The sequence below is a fragment of the Solenopsis invicta genome, chromosome 12, assembly GCF_016802725.1.
Source record: "Solenopsis invicta isolate M01_SB chromosome 12, UNIL_Sinv_3.0, whole genome shotgun sequence".
Classification (NCBI taxonomy): domain Eukaryota; kingdom Metazoa; phylum Arthropoda; class Insecta; order Hymenoptera; family Formicidae; genus Solenopsis; species Solenopsis invicta.
Genome location: NC_052675.1, coordinates 20305209 through 20323862, shown reverse-complemented (window position 1 = coordinate 20323862; position 18654 = coordinate 20305209). Strand labels below are relative to the sequence as shown.

Genomic DNA, 18654 nt, shown 5'->3' with positions numbered 1-18654 from the left:
AGATACGAGGCAACGAAGAAGATGCGAAACACGATTGAACGCGACACGACTTCGCACTTCGCACCATGCATCCGACACGACGGATGTCGGTACGGCCAACAATTCATTTTCGCCACTCCACGACACTGTCCAACACTGTCGAAACACTCGCTCGCGTCAAAAACTCGTACGGGGGACGACGAGGATGCGAGTTGAAAGACCTACGCCGCGACGCGCCACGACCTTCCGCCGTGCTCCCTAACCGACCGACTGCTGCTACTGCGTAGCAGCGGCGCGCATGCGCGGCCACGCGCCAGTCACGCCACTCACGCCGCCGCTACGCAGTGTCACGCAGCGTCAGCGGTCGGTCGATCGGTTAGGGAGCACGGTGAAAGATTACGGCGCATTTCAACTCGTATCCTCGTCGTCTTACGAGATTTTGACGCGAGTGAGTGTTTCGAGGGAACCGAAAGTGAAGTGAAATGTCGAGCGTTCGTGTCAACATCTGTCGTCAGTTGGATACGATGCATGGTGCGAAGTTGTGTCGCGTTCAATCGTGTAGGTTTCGCATCTTCTCCGTTGCCTCGTATTCCGAGTTTCAAACGCGTGTGAGTACCAAGAGTGTTTAGAGAGTGCCGAAAACGAAGGATCGTGCGTTTGCCAAGTGTGAATCAAGAGGAGGATCGTCGTGAGAAAGATCTTAAATCTCGAGCGTACGTTCGAGAACTGAGACCGAGACGGAGCTGAACAAATTGCGATCAGCGACGAACGAAGAGTCAATTTGTACTTGTATTTGTCCCTACAATTCGGTATTCGCGCCTTGTCCCCATTAAATTTGCATAATTACATTGTACAGTGCGACGAGACGAATAAATCGGTCGAAAGTTAGGAACGATTTGAAATTGACATGGCGCACTCGGCGCTTTCTTCGCCAGGTGTACCAACAGTTGGGCGACGTGCTTTCCGAGGTCACAAGGTTCCTTTCCTAATATGTATATACGTCGTTTTATAACTTATTAAAATCATACAATATCATGTGTGCAATGTACATATGCAAATTACAAATTAGTTGTTGAAGTTATTTACGCGGATCTAGCTAACAATTAAAATTATGTAATACGCATGTAAATGCGATCATGGCCTCGTTACATATAAATCGCACAGTTAGTGACACCACATCACAATTTTTTTCGTTAATCGAGAGATTACTTTCGTTAACTAGTACAAAACTCAGCGATAAAAAACAGATCGATGCATACTTGAACGATCTCAATGAACTGGATTACCGATACCTCGATATTGTAAATAACGATGTAAGGAATATTTCTATATTTTGATAACCAATACAAAACATTTTATCTCTACATTACTTAAACTATATTTTATTGTTAATTGAAATTATACATTTATTTTTAGGCGGTATTATTATTAGTTAATCAACTCTGCGTAGCTGTTTTACCTAAAGAAACGTCTTTAGTTCGAAATGTTTGTAAATTTTTATATAATTTAACTCAAAGCAATATCAAACTCCATGGCCGAACATTTGTGACTTGCAAACGATGGATTTTAGAAGCACTGGAATTTTCTGAACCACTGGCACAAGTTGATGTGTTAATTGCCATAAAAAGCTTTTTACATTTTGGATATTTTAATGATATCAATCATGTTAGTATAAGATTTCTTCTCCAACAGATTGTTAAGTTGTTATATCATTAAAAACTGATTTATGTTTTAGCATGTACGTCTGTTACTCAGAGATAAGGGTTTGTTAATGAAGCATTTAAATCCACTATGTAATCCATGGTCTGAAATCAACTTCCATGCCCTTGGCTGTTTAGAAGAAATTGTGATAAACAGAAGTAACAGTTATTGTTTAGCAGAAGAATTTACATGTTTGATAAAAGATATAATTTTTAAGATTTTATCACTTTTACCATACGACAATGATGATAAGCTTTACTACAGTAAGGTACATAACTTATTTTCTATATAATTTTGAAAAATATACACATATTTTATTTAATTACACATTTATAGGTCATAAATTCATGTCTGCACATTTTGCACTACATGATCTTGGAAAAATTGATTCCTAGCTCTCCCGATTTTGTCGGGGAGATATTAGGAGTGGTGCAAACGTTCTTATTTTATGGCATCAAAGGTTATTCAGTCACGAGGCCGCAATTACTTCGTCCAGCTGCAATGAATCTCCCAGAACGTGTTCATGTAATTCCTAAATGCAAAAATCTTAAAAATCACAAAGCAAAACCCAAGAAAACACCGACCAAGAAAACTACGTTGGACGTAGGAAATAATACTCTTCCAGAACATACTGGAATTACCAAATATTCCAGTGATTCGGATACTTCGGACACGGAGATTAACAATTTTGTCCACATGGACTCCAAAGTGAGATTGGGAGCCATACGTTTATTGCAAACTCTTATAGAAATCACACAGAGTAGAGAGATTTTTGGGTACTGGCCACAAATCGTAGCTACCGGCACGCGGAACGACGCACGAGTATTGACAAGAAGTATATTAGTTGAGCCTGTATCTAAAGTACGACAGAATGTATTGAGTACGTTAACTGAACTGCTGATAGGGGCAAAACCATTTCTGATACATGCCGAAGATACCAATCATACCTCTTTCATCACGTTCTTTGGTACAGTATGTTTAATGGTCAAAGAACTCCATTTTACGCTATCATTAATTTTGCTCGCTGAAAAGAATGTAGCTGTGTTAACGCACACGTTAAAATGCACGGCAGCTCTTGTACAAGGTACACCATACGAACGATTGAAACCCGGTTTGGCTACAAAATTAGTTAGGAATTGTAAACCGCACATATTTCACAAAGGTATATCTCACTTTAATTATTTTACATAATTTTTAATTTACTATTATCATTACAGCAAAGTTATTTTATTTAGATCCAACTGTGCGAGTTGCGGCGTTGTCCATTTTCGAAGCATTTGCTTCGAGCGAGCCTATTACTCAGGAAATATTAAGCATATTAGCTAAGCAAACAGTGGGCGAAACGGGATCGGGAAGGTCACAGCTCGATACCGGTTCCATTAATGACGTTGGAACAGAAGAGGAAGAAATAGATGTCGAAGATGTGGAAAATTCGAGAAATAACTGCAATGAAATCACATCAATATCAAAAGATGAAAACATCTGTTTGCTAGTTCGCATTTGCTTAGAAAATATATCCAATAAGGTGTGCAATTTCTTCTAAAATCTTTTTTTTTTTATTATTATTATTAAAGCAGCTACCAATCAAAATGGAAAATTAACGTTTGCTCCATTTCAGTCAGTTAATACACCTGTACGATTGCAGTCTTTAAAACTCATGGGGAGACTGGCATTCAATACAGGAACTCTCGTGTTTTCTCATTTGGAGAAAGTGACCACGGCTTTAATTTCGGTTATGGAGGAGTCGGAAAGTCAAGTGGTATTGCACTCGTGTCGGGTTTTAGAAATTATGTCTAGCTGTCTCGCAAACATAGAGACTTATCATAGCAGTGGTACATTATTTTGGAACATTATATTTGAATCTATGATATCACTCGCCCAAACATCGCAGACGATATTACGAGAGGCTGCTTGCGATTGTCTAGGTAGCATCAGTGGAAACGTATTCACGCAATTATCGGTAAGAATAATTAGAATAAACAGGATACAATCAAATTTTTTTACTTTATTTTTTTTTCTTCGAGTATACTTGTTAAAAAAATGATAGCCGTGATAAATATTTTTTGTGTGCATCTCTCTGATATTTTGTTTACGTTTATTTTCGTTTATACTTACAGAGGCAAAGAATTATACTAATAATTACAATACTGTTTGGAGCAGTTCGCGATGAAGAGAGTGCTGTGAGGGCAGCCGGTTTACGCGCACTGGGGATGTTGGTAACTTTACCAGCGTTAGAATACGATACCGGTTTCCTCATGGATCTTGCTGATACAGTTTGTTCAGCTTTTGACGACAAGAATCTCGGTGTTCGTGTAAAGAGTGCTTGGGCATTGGCAAATCTGTGCGACTGTCTTTCCAGGCAAAAGTTTGTCTTTCAGACTTTCTTCCCTCACTGTTCTCTCTGCGGCATGAGTATTTTTTTCTATTTATATATATTTTTTTTAGGCAGCATGAAGACGTAGAACCATTTCCTTTAGAAGATTTGTTACCCAAACTGTATCTTGTTAGTGTCAAGGCTGCAAAAGATAATGATAAAGTGAAGTGCAACGCCGTCAGAGCAATTGGAACTATTTTATATCTATGTCCACAAAAGTCCATACTTTCCGACACGACATTAGGATTGGACGCGCTTATCAAATGTGCCATTTTAGGAAACGATATGAAAGTAAGAAGAAAGTCCTGATAAATTTATATGTAATTATATATTAATTGTTATAATTATATATAGTTTTTAGCTCATATATAATAGAATAATCAGATTTATTTAATTAAAAACATCATCGATTACTTGTACCTTAAATGTACCATTTTATTATTATTACGTAGCTATATAATGTGCACACCTTACTGCAATAATTATTTTTTAGTATAATTACTATAAAAACAAATCTTTTATTTATACCATCAGGTACGGTGGAACGCATGCCGAGCTTTAGGATTGGTTTTGAGCCATAATCCAGATTCGATATTGCCACCTTCTTGGAAAGTATGTACTTGAAAAAAATGTGATTAGTGAGTTTATCTTGCATAAAACTAGGTGTTTTTATAGGATCAAATATTTCCGGCGCTTTCCACCTTGATATGTGATAGTCCTAATTTCAAAGTGCGCACCAATGCCGCATGGGCATTGTCTTCGTGTAACCATTACGGCAAGTACACTGTAATGTTGTGGAAAAGTATCGTTTTAGCATTTGAAAATGCTCAACACGTCCCAAGCTATGTTGAATATCCGCATCGAGACGCACTAATTCAGCAAGTAAATACAATGCTTTTGTATACAATATTCTTAGAATAGTTGATTGTATGTTAATACAGAATATATATACTTTTTAATTATTATTTCATAAGTAAAAATTAAAATATAAAATATATCTTTTAGTTGTGCCTTACTCTTGGTCGCGTCGCTACTTGTACAGAAAAATCCGAATTGCAAAGTCTTTGGATCGAAATTGGCGATCATGTGGAAGAAATATCTAATTTCGTGAAGCAATTTCAGGTATGGCGATATTACATAAAATATAAATTACTAAATTATACAGATTATACTTTGTACAGATTTAACTTTGTAATTTCTGTGAACTACAATTTGGTTGTAGGAGAATGTTTTGCCTGAAAAGCTAGGAGATTTAATTAAGGCAAAAGCACAGTTGGAACAACATGTAAAAAACGCTTGTTCTGTCGAGGAACGACAAATCGCCCAATCTTTGGCAAATATATTTGAGAGAACTAATCGTTACGACAATCTAGATGCTATTAACTCTACAATATAGATTTGTGCAACTAAAACAATGAAAAATAAAATAACGCAGCATATTCTCCAATATGCATATTCCTGCCAGCTATTTACTGTAATTTACAATTTCTGCCAACGAAGATGTTGATAACGGACATATTTTAAAAAATGTATGTATAATCAATTATTTAAAAATTATTTATAGAAAAATGCAAACGATATACATAAAACTTGTACTATAATAACATAACATGGCTCAATACATAATTCTATAATCACAAATAAATACATTGTTAAATATATTATTTACTGTGTACATATGTATATGATCTAAAGTTTTGATAATACATAAATTAGAAATTTTCATAAATTTATTTCCTTTAGCAGTTATTTAAAAAAAACATATAAATCTAAATTAAATTTATAGTTAAATAATTATATTATTGTACATTGATCAAGAGATGCAGTAGTATTTCACATTAAATATAATCTCAATTTAACAAGAAAATGTTAATACACATGTCACGAGCTGTTTTCACATTGAACATTTTCATTAGATACCTCGGATGATGCTTTTATTGTATCTTGGCTTTCTACCACAGGTAGTGATGACTCCTTTTCTGTCACTGTCTTCACTTCACTTACATCAACAGGCACATTTTTACAACTGTCATTTTCTTCAATCACTTCATTACTTTCCTCAGTCCTACTTTCCTCATTCTCATCTGAACTATCAATCTCAAAGGGATTTTTATCCATAACAGCGTTATCTTCCTCCGTCTTCCTATGTTTCTTCTGCTTACGCCCTTGCTTCTTCTTCAACCTCTTGGCACGTTTCTTTGCTGTTACTTCCTCAGCCAATTTTTTATTTTCTTCTAATTTCTGATGATATTCTTCATCCAAGAGCTCCTACAATTTTTTGAAAATAATTTTCAAAACAAAATAAATTTATGATTCTTAAGTATAGATCAATATATATGCCATATAGTAACACTGACAAGGTACTATTATAAAGACAGATGATCTTACGAAAGTTCGTGTGATTATTAAGTGATTATAGACCATAATATGCTTAAGAAGAACTTAAGTAATAAAACGTAAGCAGTAAAGAAATCAAATTAAATTTGCTATTGTATAAATGCCTTAATGATGCCTCTATGATTAACTGATTCGCTTACTACCCAAGTTACTGCTTAATTTTTTTCGTGTGCCAGAGCCTTAAAAGTAAGAAACCGAAAATATAGTACTAATTTTATATAGTACTAATTTATTATTATCCTGATGTTTCGTAAATATACAGGGTGTTCATTAATGGTTGTCCCCACATTTTACCATAGGAGCACGCATTTGTTATTTCTAATATAATAATATGTTAGAAATACATATCCGTCGGTAAATCATGCTTCTATGGTAAAAAGTGGGTACAACCGTTAATGAACACCCTGTATGTATGTGTATGTATGTGTATGTATGTGTGTGTGTGTGTGTGTGTGTGTGTGTGTGTGTGTGTGTGTGTGTGTGTGTGTGTGTATATATATATATATATATATATATATATATATATATATTTAAAATCCAATAATATTCAATTTTGATTAAAAACTGCAATTTTAATGTCATCCAAGTTCGATTATGCAGATCATAACTGAACAAAAAGAATTATAATTTTGCAACAATACATATGATATTATAGCATTACAAGTATTTATATTTATACAGCTTATTTGTCTAATAAAAAATCATGAATTTAATAATATGTTATTCAAATATTTTATGTTAATAATCACAAATTTCTATCCATAATCGATAATGTCATCGCTCTTCAATTACTGCTGCGCCCCTGATTCCCCGGTGTTTCTTTGGACTGTGTTCAGAAATATTAGAGATATCCTTGTTATTTATCAAATGTAAAACAAGGATAAAATGATGTCTGGTGTACTCTGCTAATATTTCTGAACGCGATTTTGATGATCATGAAAACTTGCCTAAGGTTAACGATCTTTAATAGTATCTCGTCGGTGACAGTAATCACCTTATGTGCCTTCTCCTGAATAAATTTTTGCCGTGCGTATTCTTTACGCCGCAGATGCCTGTACACGTGAAACTCTCCGCTGCCTGCTCCAGCGCTGCTCCCCATAACGTTGCGAACAAATTCCGGTACGGAAGGTGTGTTCTTGACTTTTGGACGTTCTGGTAATATAATCGGTTTGTCCTGCACAATTAAAACAAAGCGAATTAATACAATTTGGATCCAACAATACTTGTATCTGTTTCTATCAATGTAGATGAACTCGATTTAATTTACTTGCTACCGTTCTCTTAATTCTAAGAGTTAGAAAAAGATAATGAGTAAGTTAAATCGAGATTAAAATTAACCTACGTTAGTAAAAATTAGAGCCGTTTATTTAGCACATACATGGGTACATGCATTACACATATTGTTAACATTTACGTGTATACAGGTTGTATGAGCATGTATTTAGAATACAAATAAGTTAATAAAGATTGTGCTGCAAAAAAAAAAACAGAATGTATCATGGACATTTTAACTACTCGATATGTTACGCTTTGTTTTCATTTTGAGCATCAATCTCGTGTGGGGTTTTTTTTTTTGGTATTCAACCTAAAGATAGGCATATTCAAATACAAATATTTCTCCGAATTTCTAGAAGCATTTGCTTCTCTCTCATTTAGAGAAACGTTATGTTTAAATTGATAAAATTGTTTCTTTAAACTTGATTATTTTAAGTTGAAGTAAAAATACCCTCGAGGAAAATAAAAAATTGAATTCAAGAAATGACATTATTAGTCTATTTTTTAAAATAAATAAATTATTTGTTCAATTTATTCGTTTAATTTAAACAAATAATTTTTTAATTCAAAGAAAGTACTGAAAGAAATTAAGAAATGATTTAGTTATTATGGTTTTAAAAATATATTTCTTTCATTTAAAAAAAGATTTGCACAAGCAAACTATTTCTTTAAATCTAGTAAAAGGAGCAACCAAGAAATTTCCTTCAACTAAGAAATCAAAGAAACTTTTCTTTAATCTTAAAACAATTTGCAAATTTTTTTTATTCAAATATTTTTTTGAATCAAAGAACAATGTTGTGTACAATCATATACAACTAAAACTGCTGTATTTAACTATGTTATCATTTTATATTATTCTCTTATAGACCATAGAATCATTATAACATCATAAGACTGTCATCGTGATTTTGTCTCTTATAAATACATACATTCTTGTAATATTTGATCATAAATACGAGACATCATTATCATCAAGTGACAAATGATATCCTTACAATATTATAATTTTTCTATTTGTGTCCACCAACATTACATTTTGGAGATAAAATGTAATGTCGAAATAAAAAAAAGTGAAATATAAAAAAAAGCTAAGCAGTATTTCAACTACAAGTCGACACTAGGTATGCACTTGTTCCCCAATTGTCATTTTAACTTTATTGTTTATTAAATGTTAAACAAGGATAAAATGATATTTGGAGGACATTCATAAAGGAATCTGAACGCACCCTCTACACCGTATGTACGTTAGAGTACGTTCGTATGTATACGTAAATACACACGTTAATCTGTCATACGACGTAAAACGTTGTAAAAAATCAAAATTTACTGTAATTATCCGTGTCAGTTGTAATGTGCAGATTAAAACGTGTCATATGTATTTTAAAACACGTTTCTGACCAGGAGCACTAGTAAAAGTATAAATCAATAGATTCGGAAACGTTGACGCAGGACTTACTGCATTCTTCATTAGCTTCATTAGTTTCAATCTTTGCAGGTCCACGGCTGTCTTCGGCACTATAGGCTTCTCTTCGTCTTTCTCCTCGTCTGACATCTTTTCCGCCTCGAATGTGGAAAACTGGTTAAATTCAACGAAATAAATCTCCGCGCTTTCCCTGGAGCCAAATTCTTAGGTTAGTTCGCCGTGACAACAACCAACAACAACCGCAGACAAGTAGCCAATCAACTTTTTTGGTCTTCAGCAATCTTCAGAATCCCTAGACTTTGGGACGCGGGTTTCCCAACGGTGCGTAGAGCACGTTCGTTTACTTCCAGAAAAGCGAGGCTCGGATTGGTGATTCGAACCATGAATGGCACGATGAGAAATTTTTGAGTGTTTGCTCCAATTGCTACCCACTGCTACCGATTATTATCGATTGCGAGAGACAGCTGATTGTGACCATTTTTAAAATATTTTCTCGAAGAACGTGAGGTGATCGAGGAAATTTTGATACAAACTGGTATGTGTCTCCTTATGCGACTTATTTACTAACGACATGCGTAATTTCTCGTCGAATCGTTGCGATTTCAGAAAATAATGAGATCTGATTATGTCGCATCTGTGATCTAACCTACCTACACGTGTTTTTGTCACCGTACAAAAAAATATATTTTATATTTTCTATAAAGACAGACAGCTTCTACCAATGTCGTAATATGTCTTCATAATAATTGTTGTTAAATAGTGTAACGTGTCAAACTACTTCATATTTTTACAGTGTTTGGTCCGCTCGTCCGTTTGCAATATTTCACAAAAACAATTTGACTTTTTTAAATTTTATTTTTTCGAATAAATATCCAAAGACTTTGACTTTATCGAAGCAAAATTAAATTAGTTGAAAATCCAAATTTAATACAATGTTTTAGCGAGAATTTTTCAATTATAACGGTTTATTGTACTACTCCTAGACAGCATAAAATATTGCAGCAATATTGTTGTAATGTTGTTACAATATTGCTATAATGTTTTATGCTATCTAGTCTTATATTTGTTGTAAAAGATTTATTATAACTAAATATTTTATTATAAATGCAATTAAATCTATACGTTTTTTTAAATGATAATTATTAAAGAAGATAAATTTATAAAAATACAAATTCATATATTATTAAAATTTTTCATGTGATAATATATAAATTTAGATGAAAAAGATGGAAGATCTGGATGATTCAGTCTTAGATAGTGTTGATTCTTTGCTATCAGCAAATAATTCAATTGTGAATATTTCATCACACACAATAGATTATATTGATTTAACTAAAGAATCACCAATATCAGCCAGACCTTCGAGATCACGCCAGAGAATGTATGCCGAGGATGTACCTCCGAATCATAATATAACTGAAAGTTCAAACCATTATCATAGAAGACACTTATCTCCTATAGTTTTAGGAACACAACTTACTCATGAGTTTGTATCTTATTTACTTTCTAATAGAAATTATTATGATTGTTATTTAATATTTTATAGTTGAAAATATCTTTTTAGGAAAAAATCCAGAGGGGAGAGAAAAGTGACTCATTCTAAAAGTACGGTTGAAATTTTGGTTCTTGATGATACTATTGAAGAAAATGAACCCAGTTACACAATCGAATCAGATGATAGAAAACCCATACCTTTGACGTGCCCAATATGCTTTGAGTCATTGTCTTCCAATTCAAAGCCAATTACTACTCGTTGTGGACATGTGTTTTGCACAGAATGTCTCAATACATACTTCCGTACAGCTAAAAAATGCCCGACATGCAAATCAACGATAACTTTAAAAACTTGTACTCGTTTGTATCTTTAATTCTTATTAACAAGCATTATAAGTTGTTCTATATTTCTTTACAATTTTATGATTCCATCTATACTTAAATTTAAAATAATTATAAATTTGACATTATCAATTGTATCTTTCCATAGATAAATATTTTTATAATGTTTGTCATTTATTAAAAACAATTGCATCTATTACATAATCTATTAATTTATATTTTACTTTTAAACTTATTTTTGTTTACAAAATTTATGATACGTAGAAAGAAAGGTCTCTTAGTTAATAACTTTAGTATTTGATTGTTAGATTTTAAACAAAATTTTCATTTTCAGAATTACAATAGTACAATAATTACATAAGTCAAAAATTAATGTAATAAAATTTAATTGATTTTTTTATTCCAAGAATTAATGATTCGGTAAAAAAAATAGATAACAATTTGAATAAAATATTTAAAGCATATATGTATAAATTATAATAAAAATTTTTATTGACTATAAAAGCATTGTTATATCCACATTTATACATTGAGTCGAAACAAAAGTTAGTAGCGTTTTTTAATGAAATTCAAAGAGAGTATTTAAATATTTGTACAAAGAGATATGCGGAATATCTCAGATATTCTGTGACGTATGCAGTGGATTATTTTCAACGTTGATTTGGTCATCACCAATAACTATAAACTTATTAAAAAACGTTTCGAACATTTGTTATAAAGTCGAATTTATATTGTTTGTTAAAAAAACAATATTAATTTAATCTTAAGCCATAATTGTATTAAAACCATCCATATTAAATCCAAATTTAAACACATTTAGAATTAATACCTTGATTATTTTGAGCTTTATATAATATGATACTTATGTATATAAATGTGTTTGTGTATATGTGTATACATATATGTACACACACACACACACTATATACAATATCTTATTTACACAGAAGTGATCATATTAGATTTACTTGACTGTGTAGTTGTAGCATGTGACCTTGAGGTATCCACTCATTCTCTGCATAGGCATCCCAAGTAGCAAACTGACGTTATTTATTATGTTTTGGATATAGGCAACAAGATAATCTGGTTTGAAGATTTAAAAATAAAATTTATTTTAAAGGTATATAGTGATTTTTTTGACATTTTCAAGTAAGAATAAAAACAGACAATGATTATAATAAAAAGTAGCATCATTTTTCACTGGATCTGTTATAGGAAGAATCTCACATAAGTAAAATTACTAAGATTTCACAAGATTGGTTACGCTATTTCACGTAAGTTATTTCAGTTATTTAGTTATTGGCAGATTTATTAAGTGTACATTTAGTGTCTGCATTGTACAATTCTGTTCAACAGATAATATGATAAACTTTGATAGACTTAAAAACGATGGACCTGCATATATCGAATTGTCATTCACAATCTCCTCCTTCGAATTAGAAAAAGGAAAAATTTTCAAGGTTTTAAGCGTCGAACAAGCATGGAATAATTTTGAAGTAAAAATTAATAACAGAGGAATAAGATGTTTCTGACCTTCACGCGCTCTACCAGGTAGTAAATAAGGCAAAGTATTTAACAAATTTGCATAAGATATAGATCTACTTAAGTAGTTGTATAGCGGATACAGAAAAATATAAATTATATAGACAAGACGCTTTATTATACAAAAGTATATAAAAGTAATTTGAGATGATTTGACATTAAAATCAAATTTATTAAATATCAAATAAGTTAATATTTTCCACAAATATGGATACTCTTATGTTTGATCACTTTTTCATCTATTTAAAATAATTTTAAAAAAGTCTAAACATGAATATACTTTTAAGTTTCAAGTACAAATATCTATACTTTATTTCGAAAAACAATATGTATAATTTAATTATTCTTGAAATTTCGACTGTCTTGAATAGAAATAGATCGAAATATTTATACTTTAAGAAATATGTATATAATGTATATATTTTTTTTATTTTTATCTTTGCTAAATAATAGTAATAATTCGAAAAAAGAACTTAATTTTTATATGAATTTCATTTTAAATCTCTACACAGAAGCAAAGTTAGTATCAAATCAACAATTCATTGTTTCATATATCAGCAAGAATATAAAATCTTGGAAGAATTTATAATTAAACAGGAATAATTTGCTTACATAAGGAAAAAAAGTTTCCTTGTGCAAACAAATTATGATTTTATATTCCTGTTTATAATATACGAAGCAATGAATCGTTGATTTGATACTAACTTTTTTCTGTCTATACGTTTTACATCTTTTTACATTAGATTAAATTAGATTAGATTCGATAATTATCCGTACGATATCGTGTGTTATTAGGGAATCTAATCTAATACAAAAGGATGTAACATTTGCATTAGATTAAAGGGATGTTATCATTTGCAAATACTTTGGGCATTAAGCGAATGAAATGAATACAGTGTGAACTTTCGGTGAATAACATCTTTATTGCGAGAAGCGTTACACGATATTTTCGATTTCCTTCCCAATCTCCGCGCGCAAAGCGCGGGCTCGCCGAATAGTCTGCGCTATAAATAGCAAACATATGGAAATTTCGCGAATAGACTTCTTAATTCGAGATAAACAGTATCTAGAGATAGGTAAGACATTATCGCGACTGGACGGAGCGAGTAATTGAAAATTTTGGCGCATTTATCGACGATAAAAGTACGACGAATATGTATCGTCATGGGCTCGCGTGAAATTGCCAAAGGTGAGATTTCCCCACAAATTTGAATTTTGTTGATTGTTATTATACCACGTCAATTTGTGAGGGAGAATATATATATATATACATATACTGTAGCTCTTTATATTACTTTATTCAAAAATTCTTTTAAGCTTTTAATCCTTCCAAAAAATTCCTGCTATTAGAGCCAACTCCGTTTAGCTTAATCAACCAATTAAATCTAAGAATAGCCAAATGGAAAGCTTTAAAATCAAATCGTTTTATTTTCCTCGCCTACAATTATAATTTATTTTTATAAATGATAATACTTAAAATTAATAATTAAAATGATTAAAAAGTTGGGTCAGGGATGATCAATTTGAGTTGTGCAGTTAACTATCGTGAAATTTAATCGGAGAGAGTGAGATCGGTTCATTTAATAAGCAAAGTAAAATATTTGGAGGAGCCCGCGGCCGGAAATTTGAAATCCCGCGCTATTATTGGAGCGACGTTATCCGGCAGCGCTCACGGTGGCCGGCATTGGCTGGGCACGTCCAAGGCCGCGCCTACGTCACGTCATGGCTGGTGATGGCGGCGTAGCAGACGAACGGGACGGTGTATACGCGCAGCAGCCTGTCTCGGTGCGGGTGGTAGGATTATCCGCGCGCGCGCGCTGCTGCGATGTGGACGGCGCACAGTTTTGTCGTCTCGCGAGTTGTTGCGGCGAGTGTCAGCAGCGCGTCTCCACGCCCGCGACGACGGTATTATCGCGATTAAATCACTCTGTTCCGCTCGCTCTCGCCTGCCTGCCTGCCTGTCTGCTGCACGACGCACGCACGTACACGCGCGCGCGCGCGCGCGGGCGCACACGCGGAATCGCAGGGAGAGATACACCGGAGTCCTCCCGTGGTGTGTCGTGTCATTGACTCAGGGCGAAGTGTCAAAATCAGCCCGTGCCCGTTTTCCGCTGCCGCCCCCTCCCCGCGTCACGTCCGCGAGTAATATTAAAACACGATCCGCGAATAATTTCCACCGCCCGGCGATCCCCGTCACTTGCTGGCTGACTGGCTGGCTGGCTGGTGAGAGAGAGAAAGAGAGAGAGAGAGAAAGAAAGACGCGATCGAGCGAAAGCATAACACAGCGAAGCGGACAACCACGGATGGACAACAACAGCGTGTATGTACGTGACATATTGGTGTGCGCTTTGTTTTCTTTCGTCTCCTCTTCCTCCCGCAGCTTCCTGTCTTGCCGTGCAAGTCCCTCGCGCTCGACGCGCGATATCGACGAGCGTTTTATGCGCGCCCGTTCCCGCGAAACGCGAGTAACACTCGCGGATTTGCGACGCAGCGCGACGCACGCCAGTCACTTCTCTCACTCGCCTCCGATCTCGTTCACGGAGCCAACTCCGCTCGATTTCCACGAGTTTTTCCTCGCGAGAAGAAAAAAAAACCTATTATCTGCCGCATTTAACCTTGCGTGAAATGTCATTCGGTATAACGTCAACACAATCGTGATTGCGATCGAGCTTATCCTTTAGTTTATTAATCTGCTGTCTAAATGTCGTCGGAGAGTTCGTTTTAATTCCAAGTTAATTATTCATTCATTAAATGATTAATAGCTTGAATATGTTGGCAGGCATATTGGCAAATGAAAAATATATAAACATGCGTTTGTATGTGTGTACGCGCGCGCGCGCGCGCGCGTGTGTGTGTTTGCGCGCGCGCGCGCGTGTGTGTGTATATGCATGTTAAAGTTGCTGCTGCAAGCAGATTTATAGTTATTACATAATTATATCAAGCTGCACTTGGATATTTAGCTTGTAGCACATATACATGTATGTGTGTATATATTCATATATATACATACATATTTGTGTATGTATATATATTTATATATGTATATATGCATATGTATACACATATATACATAATGCTTTTGCATAGGGTGTATGAAATAACTTCATATACATTATTAATAGATCTGTTTATAAATGTAACATTTGTATGTCTGATTTCAGGCTATACACATTTTGATGTTAAAGGCTGAATAATGCCTGAAAAATACAAATGAGCGTATAATACTGCGATCGGCATCGAGACACTACCAAAAACAATAGCCATGTATCCAAGATACATTTAATCAAATTTAATTGTGATTAATATATTTGGCGAGGTTGGAGAGTAATGCCGGTTCATCAGATCAATGTTAATCCGCCTGATTGGCAACCACCCTTGTCAATCGGTCCTTCCAATAATACGAGTCCCGCCGGTGGAGAAGCTCTATCGGAATGGATACCGCAGGTGACCATTCCCAGATTAGGAATTAATACGCAATATTTTATTTATTGTTTCAAGTTTTCGTCAAAATACAGAACGTCTTTTATCACATGTGTTGTTTACTTTTTGCAGAGTCTTTGTGTCGAGTTTTCTTTGATAGAAATATAGTTTTATCTAATTATAATTTTTAGTTATTTTATTCCCTAGTCTATACAACTGGAATTAAAAGAATTTTTTTGAAAAAAAACTCTTCCATTAATTTTAAGTAGTTTTAATTTTGATAAAATTCTAATGTAAAATTTGGATATAGAGAGATATATAATTTTAATAAGAAAATTGTAATAAATGATAATCCACTCCAATATTTTTGTTAAGGAAGTTTGAAATATAGAAAAAAATCTGTTGTTTAAAGTTGATAAAAACATCTTGTGCATTATGTTCAAAAAATAAAGAAAATTGAATCAATTGACAAATTATAAAAGCAGTCCTGCAAGAGTAAAGATAAAATGGAGTGTTTTAAAGTAGAATATTTTATTATTAATATAACAATAATATGTCTACATTGCAAAATGTCTATAATTTTATTATGTTGCCTTGATTGAATTATTAATATATATCCGCGATAACGTATTATCTGAAAACTTGTATGTAGGCATATTTGTAGAAAGATAAGGTACTTTATGATAATGACCTCTTCCTGCCATGACTCATGCAAATATGTTTATTTCAGAATTTTGCTTATGGGACAGTAGTTACTATTATACCAGATGATTGCCACTCATCTGTAAGCACATTATCTTCGACCAACCACGATATTTGCAGGTAAATGAACCGTAATAATTAATAACATCATGCATGTATCGTCATCATATACGATTGCACATTGTATATTTGTGACTATAAATACCACGTACAATCTTTATTTCATTGTGAGAGTCTCACGCGACTTTTTAAATAGGATCTGCCATTGTGAGGGTGAGGAAGGCGCCCCTTTGTTAGCGCCTTGCTACTGCAGCGGCAGTCTGCGCTACGTACATCAGGCTTGCCTTCAACAATGGATAAAAGCCTCGGACACGCGCGCCTGCGAATTGTGCAAGTTCACGTTCATCATGCACGCCAAGACAAAACCGTTCTGCGAGGTAGGCGAATTTGTATTCCACTACAGGAGAATTTATCCCGCGAATGAGATGTACCGCGAACCTTGTATTATCATCATGCCAAAGAATAAAATAAGACGTAATATCTTTGCAGTGGGAGAAGCTCGAGATGTCCGCGCTGGAGGTGCGAAAATTATGGTGCGCAGTCGCTTTTCACGCCGTGGCTGCGCTCTGCGTGGCATGGTCGTTATACGTACTCGTTGAACGTTCCGTGGAGGAAGCTCGACGCGGATTCGTCGACTGGTCCTTCTGGACTAAGCTGATAGTCGTCGTGATCGGTTCCACCGGCGGACTAGTTTTTATGTATATTCAATGCAAAGCGTATATTACATTATGCAGAAAGTGGCGAGCATTTAATAGGTAGGCGCACCCGTTTGGACCTTTTTTTTTTATTTACCCCGTGTTACTCTTTCACGTACGTCAGCTCAGTAAGTGAAAAATATTAAAATAACATTTGAAATGTTGATTTCGTATTTATTGTTTAAACGTTTTAAAATAATATTCAAAATAAACATTTCAAAAAAGTAATTTGATTTTTACATGATTGTTTTTGGAAATATTAAAATGTTTTAATATTATTTCCAAATTGTAGTCAAAGTTAATTTATACTGATATTGTATGCAACGTTAAATACGACATATCAAAAAATGTCACACGTTACTGAATATCATTATGATAAATATGATTGTAATGATTTTATGTTTATGGAGGTACTCGTCTCTCGAACTGATTACGCTCGTCTGTTTCAGGGTGATATTTATTCAAAATGCTCCCGAGAAAGTGGTGCTTCCTCCCTCACCCACGGACTCTCTAAGAGAAGTTACCCTACCCCTGAAGGACCCAACTGCCTCGATGGCCGAGCTCAATCGCACTCTGTTACCCCGTACCATAGATCCTCCATGTGCCTCGCAAATGGCGAAGCCCGACTCTGCCGCGCCACCGCAAAGGCACGATGCTCAACTGAAACTTTACGTATTCGACAAATTGTCCTCGTCCGAGGACAATCTATAATACTTCAGAGAGAAAGAGAGAGGACGAAAAAGATGGAAACGATCGTCAAAAATTATTACACGCGTCTGGAATGGTGATTAGCTAAATTTCTCGATCGTGATTCATGGGATAAAGTAACGTGTCCCAGATAACGGAACCGGATGATTTTTCGACTACGATTTCGTAACTCAGAGCGGAATTGTCCTTGCCGAAGTCGTCAGATATCCGCCCTCATGCAGCACCTTTTTTTTCCGAAACTTAGTACTTCAGTGCTTACAGTGTTGACAAGTGAGATAGAGACGGAAGTGTACAGCCCGAGAATGCTGGCGCTTTCTTATGTACATAATTATTGTATCTGTGATGTTATTAAATAAACTTTACCATATTTAAACGACCTTTTCAGCCTTTTATAGTAATCCTGTATTAATCGGTTTTTTTTGCCGAAGAACAGATAAGCGATCTTGGAGAGTATTAACTTTCAAGTTAAAAAAAATTAACGATTAAGATACAGCTGGATGCTCCATGTTATATTTATTTTTTCTTTTTGCTCTGTAGAGAGG

The 18654-nt window shown here is 34.4% G+C and overlaps 4 protein-coding genes across 8 annotated transcripts; 3 read left to right on the top strand and 1 right to left on the bottom strand.

The window, feature by feature from the left end:
- Nucleotides 1-341: 341 nt before the first annotated feature.
- LOC105202680 (HEAT repeat-containing protein 6) lies at nt 342-7938 on the top strand. Of its 3 annotated transcripts, XR_005576066.1 has the most exons (13): nt 346-1292; nt 1396-1644; nt 1715-1948; nt 2017-2842; nt 2916-3205; nt 3299-3640; nt 3798-4045; nt 4126-4345; nt 4589-4666; nt 4730-4936; nt 5060-5176; nt 5277-5583; nt 7500-7938. XR_005576066.1 is itself a non-coding variant. In XM_026136211.2 (12 exons), exons 1-12 carry the CDS (start codon nt 1116-1118, stop codon nt 5448-5450), a joined length of 3162 nt encoding a protein of 1053 aa, XP_025991996.1. In that variant the 5' UTR covers nt 346-1115; the 3' UTR covers nt 5451-5713. The 3 variants fall into 3 exon arrangements, 2 of the variants coding, with proteins under 2 accessions (XP_039312043.1, XP_025991996.1); XM_026136211.2 differs by lacking the exon at nt 7500-7938 and having other exon boundaries at nt 5277-5713; XM_039456109.1 differs by lacking the exons at nt 4730-4936; nt 5060-5176; nt 5277-5583; nt 7500-7938 and having other exon boundaries at nt 342-1292; nt 4126-4374.
- Nucleotides 5598-9474, bottom strand: LOC105202732 (PRKR-interacting protein 1 homolog). Its single transcript, XM_026136212.1, has 3 exons — nt 9183-9474; nt 7446-7625; nt 5598-6322 (listed from the first exon to the last, which is right to left on the bottom strand). Exons 1-3 carry the CDS (start codon nt 9276-9278, stop codon nt 5936-5938), a joined length of 663 nt encoding a protein of 220 aa, XP_025991997.1. The 5' UTR covers nt 9279-9474; the 3' UTR covers nt 5598-5935.
- Nucleotides 9446-11484, top strand: LOC105202679 (E3 ubiquitin-protein ligase RNF4). Its single transcript, XM_011171297.3, has 3 exons — nt 9446-9684; nt 10367-10635; nt 10714-11484. Exons 2-3 carry the CDS (start codon nt 10367-10369, stop codon nt 11015-11017), a joined length of 573 nt encoding a protein of 190 aa, XP_011169599.1. The 5' UTR covers nt 9446-9684; the 3' UTR covers nt 11018-11484.
- A 2002-nt stretch (nt 11485-13486) lies between these two features.
- Nucleotides 13487-18489, top strand: LOC105202678 (E3 ubiquitin-protein ligase MARCHF8). 3 transcript variants are annotated; one of them, XM_011171292.3, is made up of 6 exons: nt 13487-14851; nt 15689-15971; nt 16678-16769; nt 16906-17086; nt 17199-17464; nt 17854-18489. In XM_011171292.3, the coding sequence occupies exons 2-6, from the start codon at nt 15855-15857 to the stop codon at nt 18113-18115; spliced, it is 918 nt and encodes a 305-aa protein (XP_011169594.1). In that variant the 5' UTR covers nt 13487-14851; nt 15689-15854; the 3' UTR covers nt 18116-18489. The 3 variants fall into 3 exon arrangements, with proteins under 3 accessions (XP_011169594.1, XP_011169595.1, XP_011169597.1); XM_011171293.3 differs by having other exon boundaries at nt 13953-14847; XM_011171295.3 differs by lacking the exon at nt 13487-14851 and adding an exon at nt 14902-15162.
- The last annotated feature ends 165 nt before the right edge of the window (nt 18490-18654 follow it).

Bases quoted from the DNA above. Each gene is read 5' to 3' on its own strand.
- LOC105202680 (XM_026136211.2), top strand. From the start codon at position 1,116: ATGGCCTCGTTACATATAAATCGCACAGTTAGTGACACCACATCACAA. The intron at 1,293-1,395 runs GTAAGGAATATT...ATTTATTTTTAG, and splicing joins TCGATATTGTAAATAACGAT to GCGGTATTATTATTAGTTAA. The intron at 2,843-2,915 runs GTATATCTCACT...TATTTTATTTAG, and splicing joins ACCGCACATATTTCACAAAG to ATCCAACTGTGCGAGTTGCG.
- LOC105202679 (XM_011171297.3), top strand. From the start codon at position 10,367: ATGAAAAAGATGGAAGATCTGGATGATTCAGTCTTAGATAGTGTTGAT. The intron at 10,636-10,713 runs GTTTGTATCTTA...ATATCTTTTTAG, and splicing joins GGAACACAACTTACTCATGA to GAAAAAATCCAGAGGGGAGA.
- LOC105202678 (XM_011171292.3), top strand. From the start codon at position 15,855: ATGCCGGTTCATCAGATCAATGTTAATCCGCCTGATTGGCAACCACCC. The intron at 16,770-16,905 runs GTAAATGAACCG...CTTTTTAAATAG, and splicing joins ACCAACCACGATATTTGCAG to GATCTGCCATTGTGAGGGTG. The intron at 17,465-17,853 runs GTAGGCGCACCC...CGTCTGTTTCAG, and splicing joins AAGTGGCGAGCATTTAATAG to GGTGATATTTATTCAAAATG.
- LOC105202732 (XM_026136212.1), bottom strand. From the start codon at position 9,278: ATGTCAGACGAGGAGAAAGACGAAGAGAAGCCTATAGTGCCGAAGACA. The intron at 7,626-9,182 runs GTAAGTCCTGCG...TTAATTGTGCAG, and splicing joins TGAAGCTAATGAAGAATGCA to GACAAACCGATTATATTACC. The intron at 6,323-7,445 runs GTGATTACTGTC...AAAAAATTGTAG, and splicing joins TTCAGGAGAAGGCACATAAG to GAGCTCTTGGATGAAGAATA.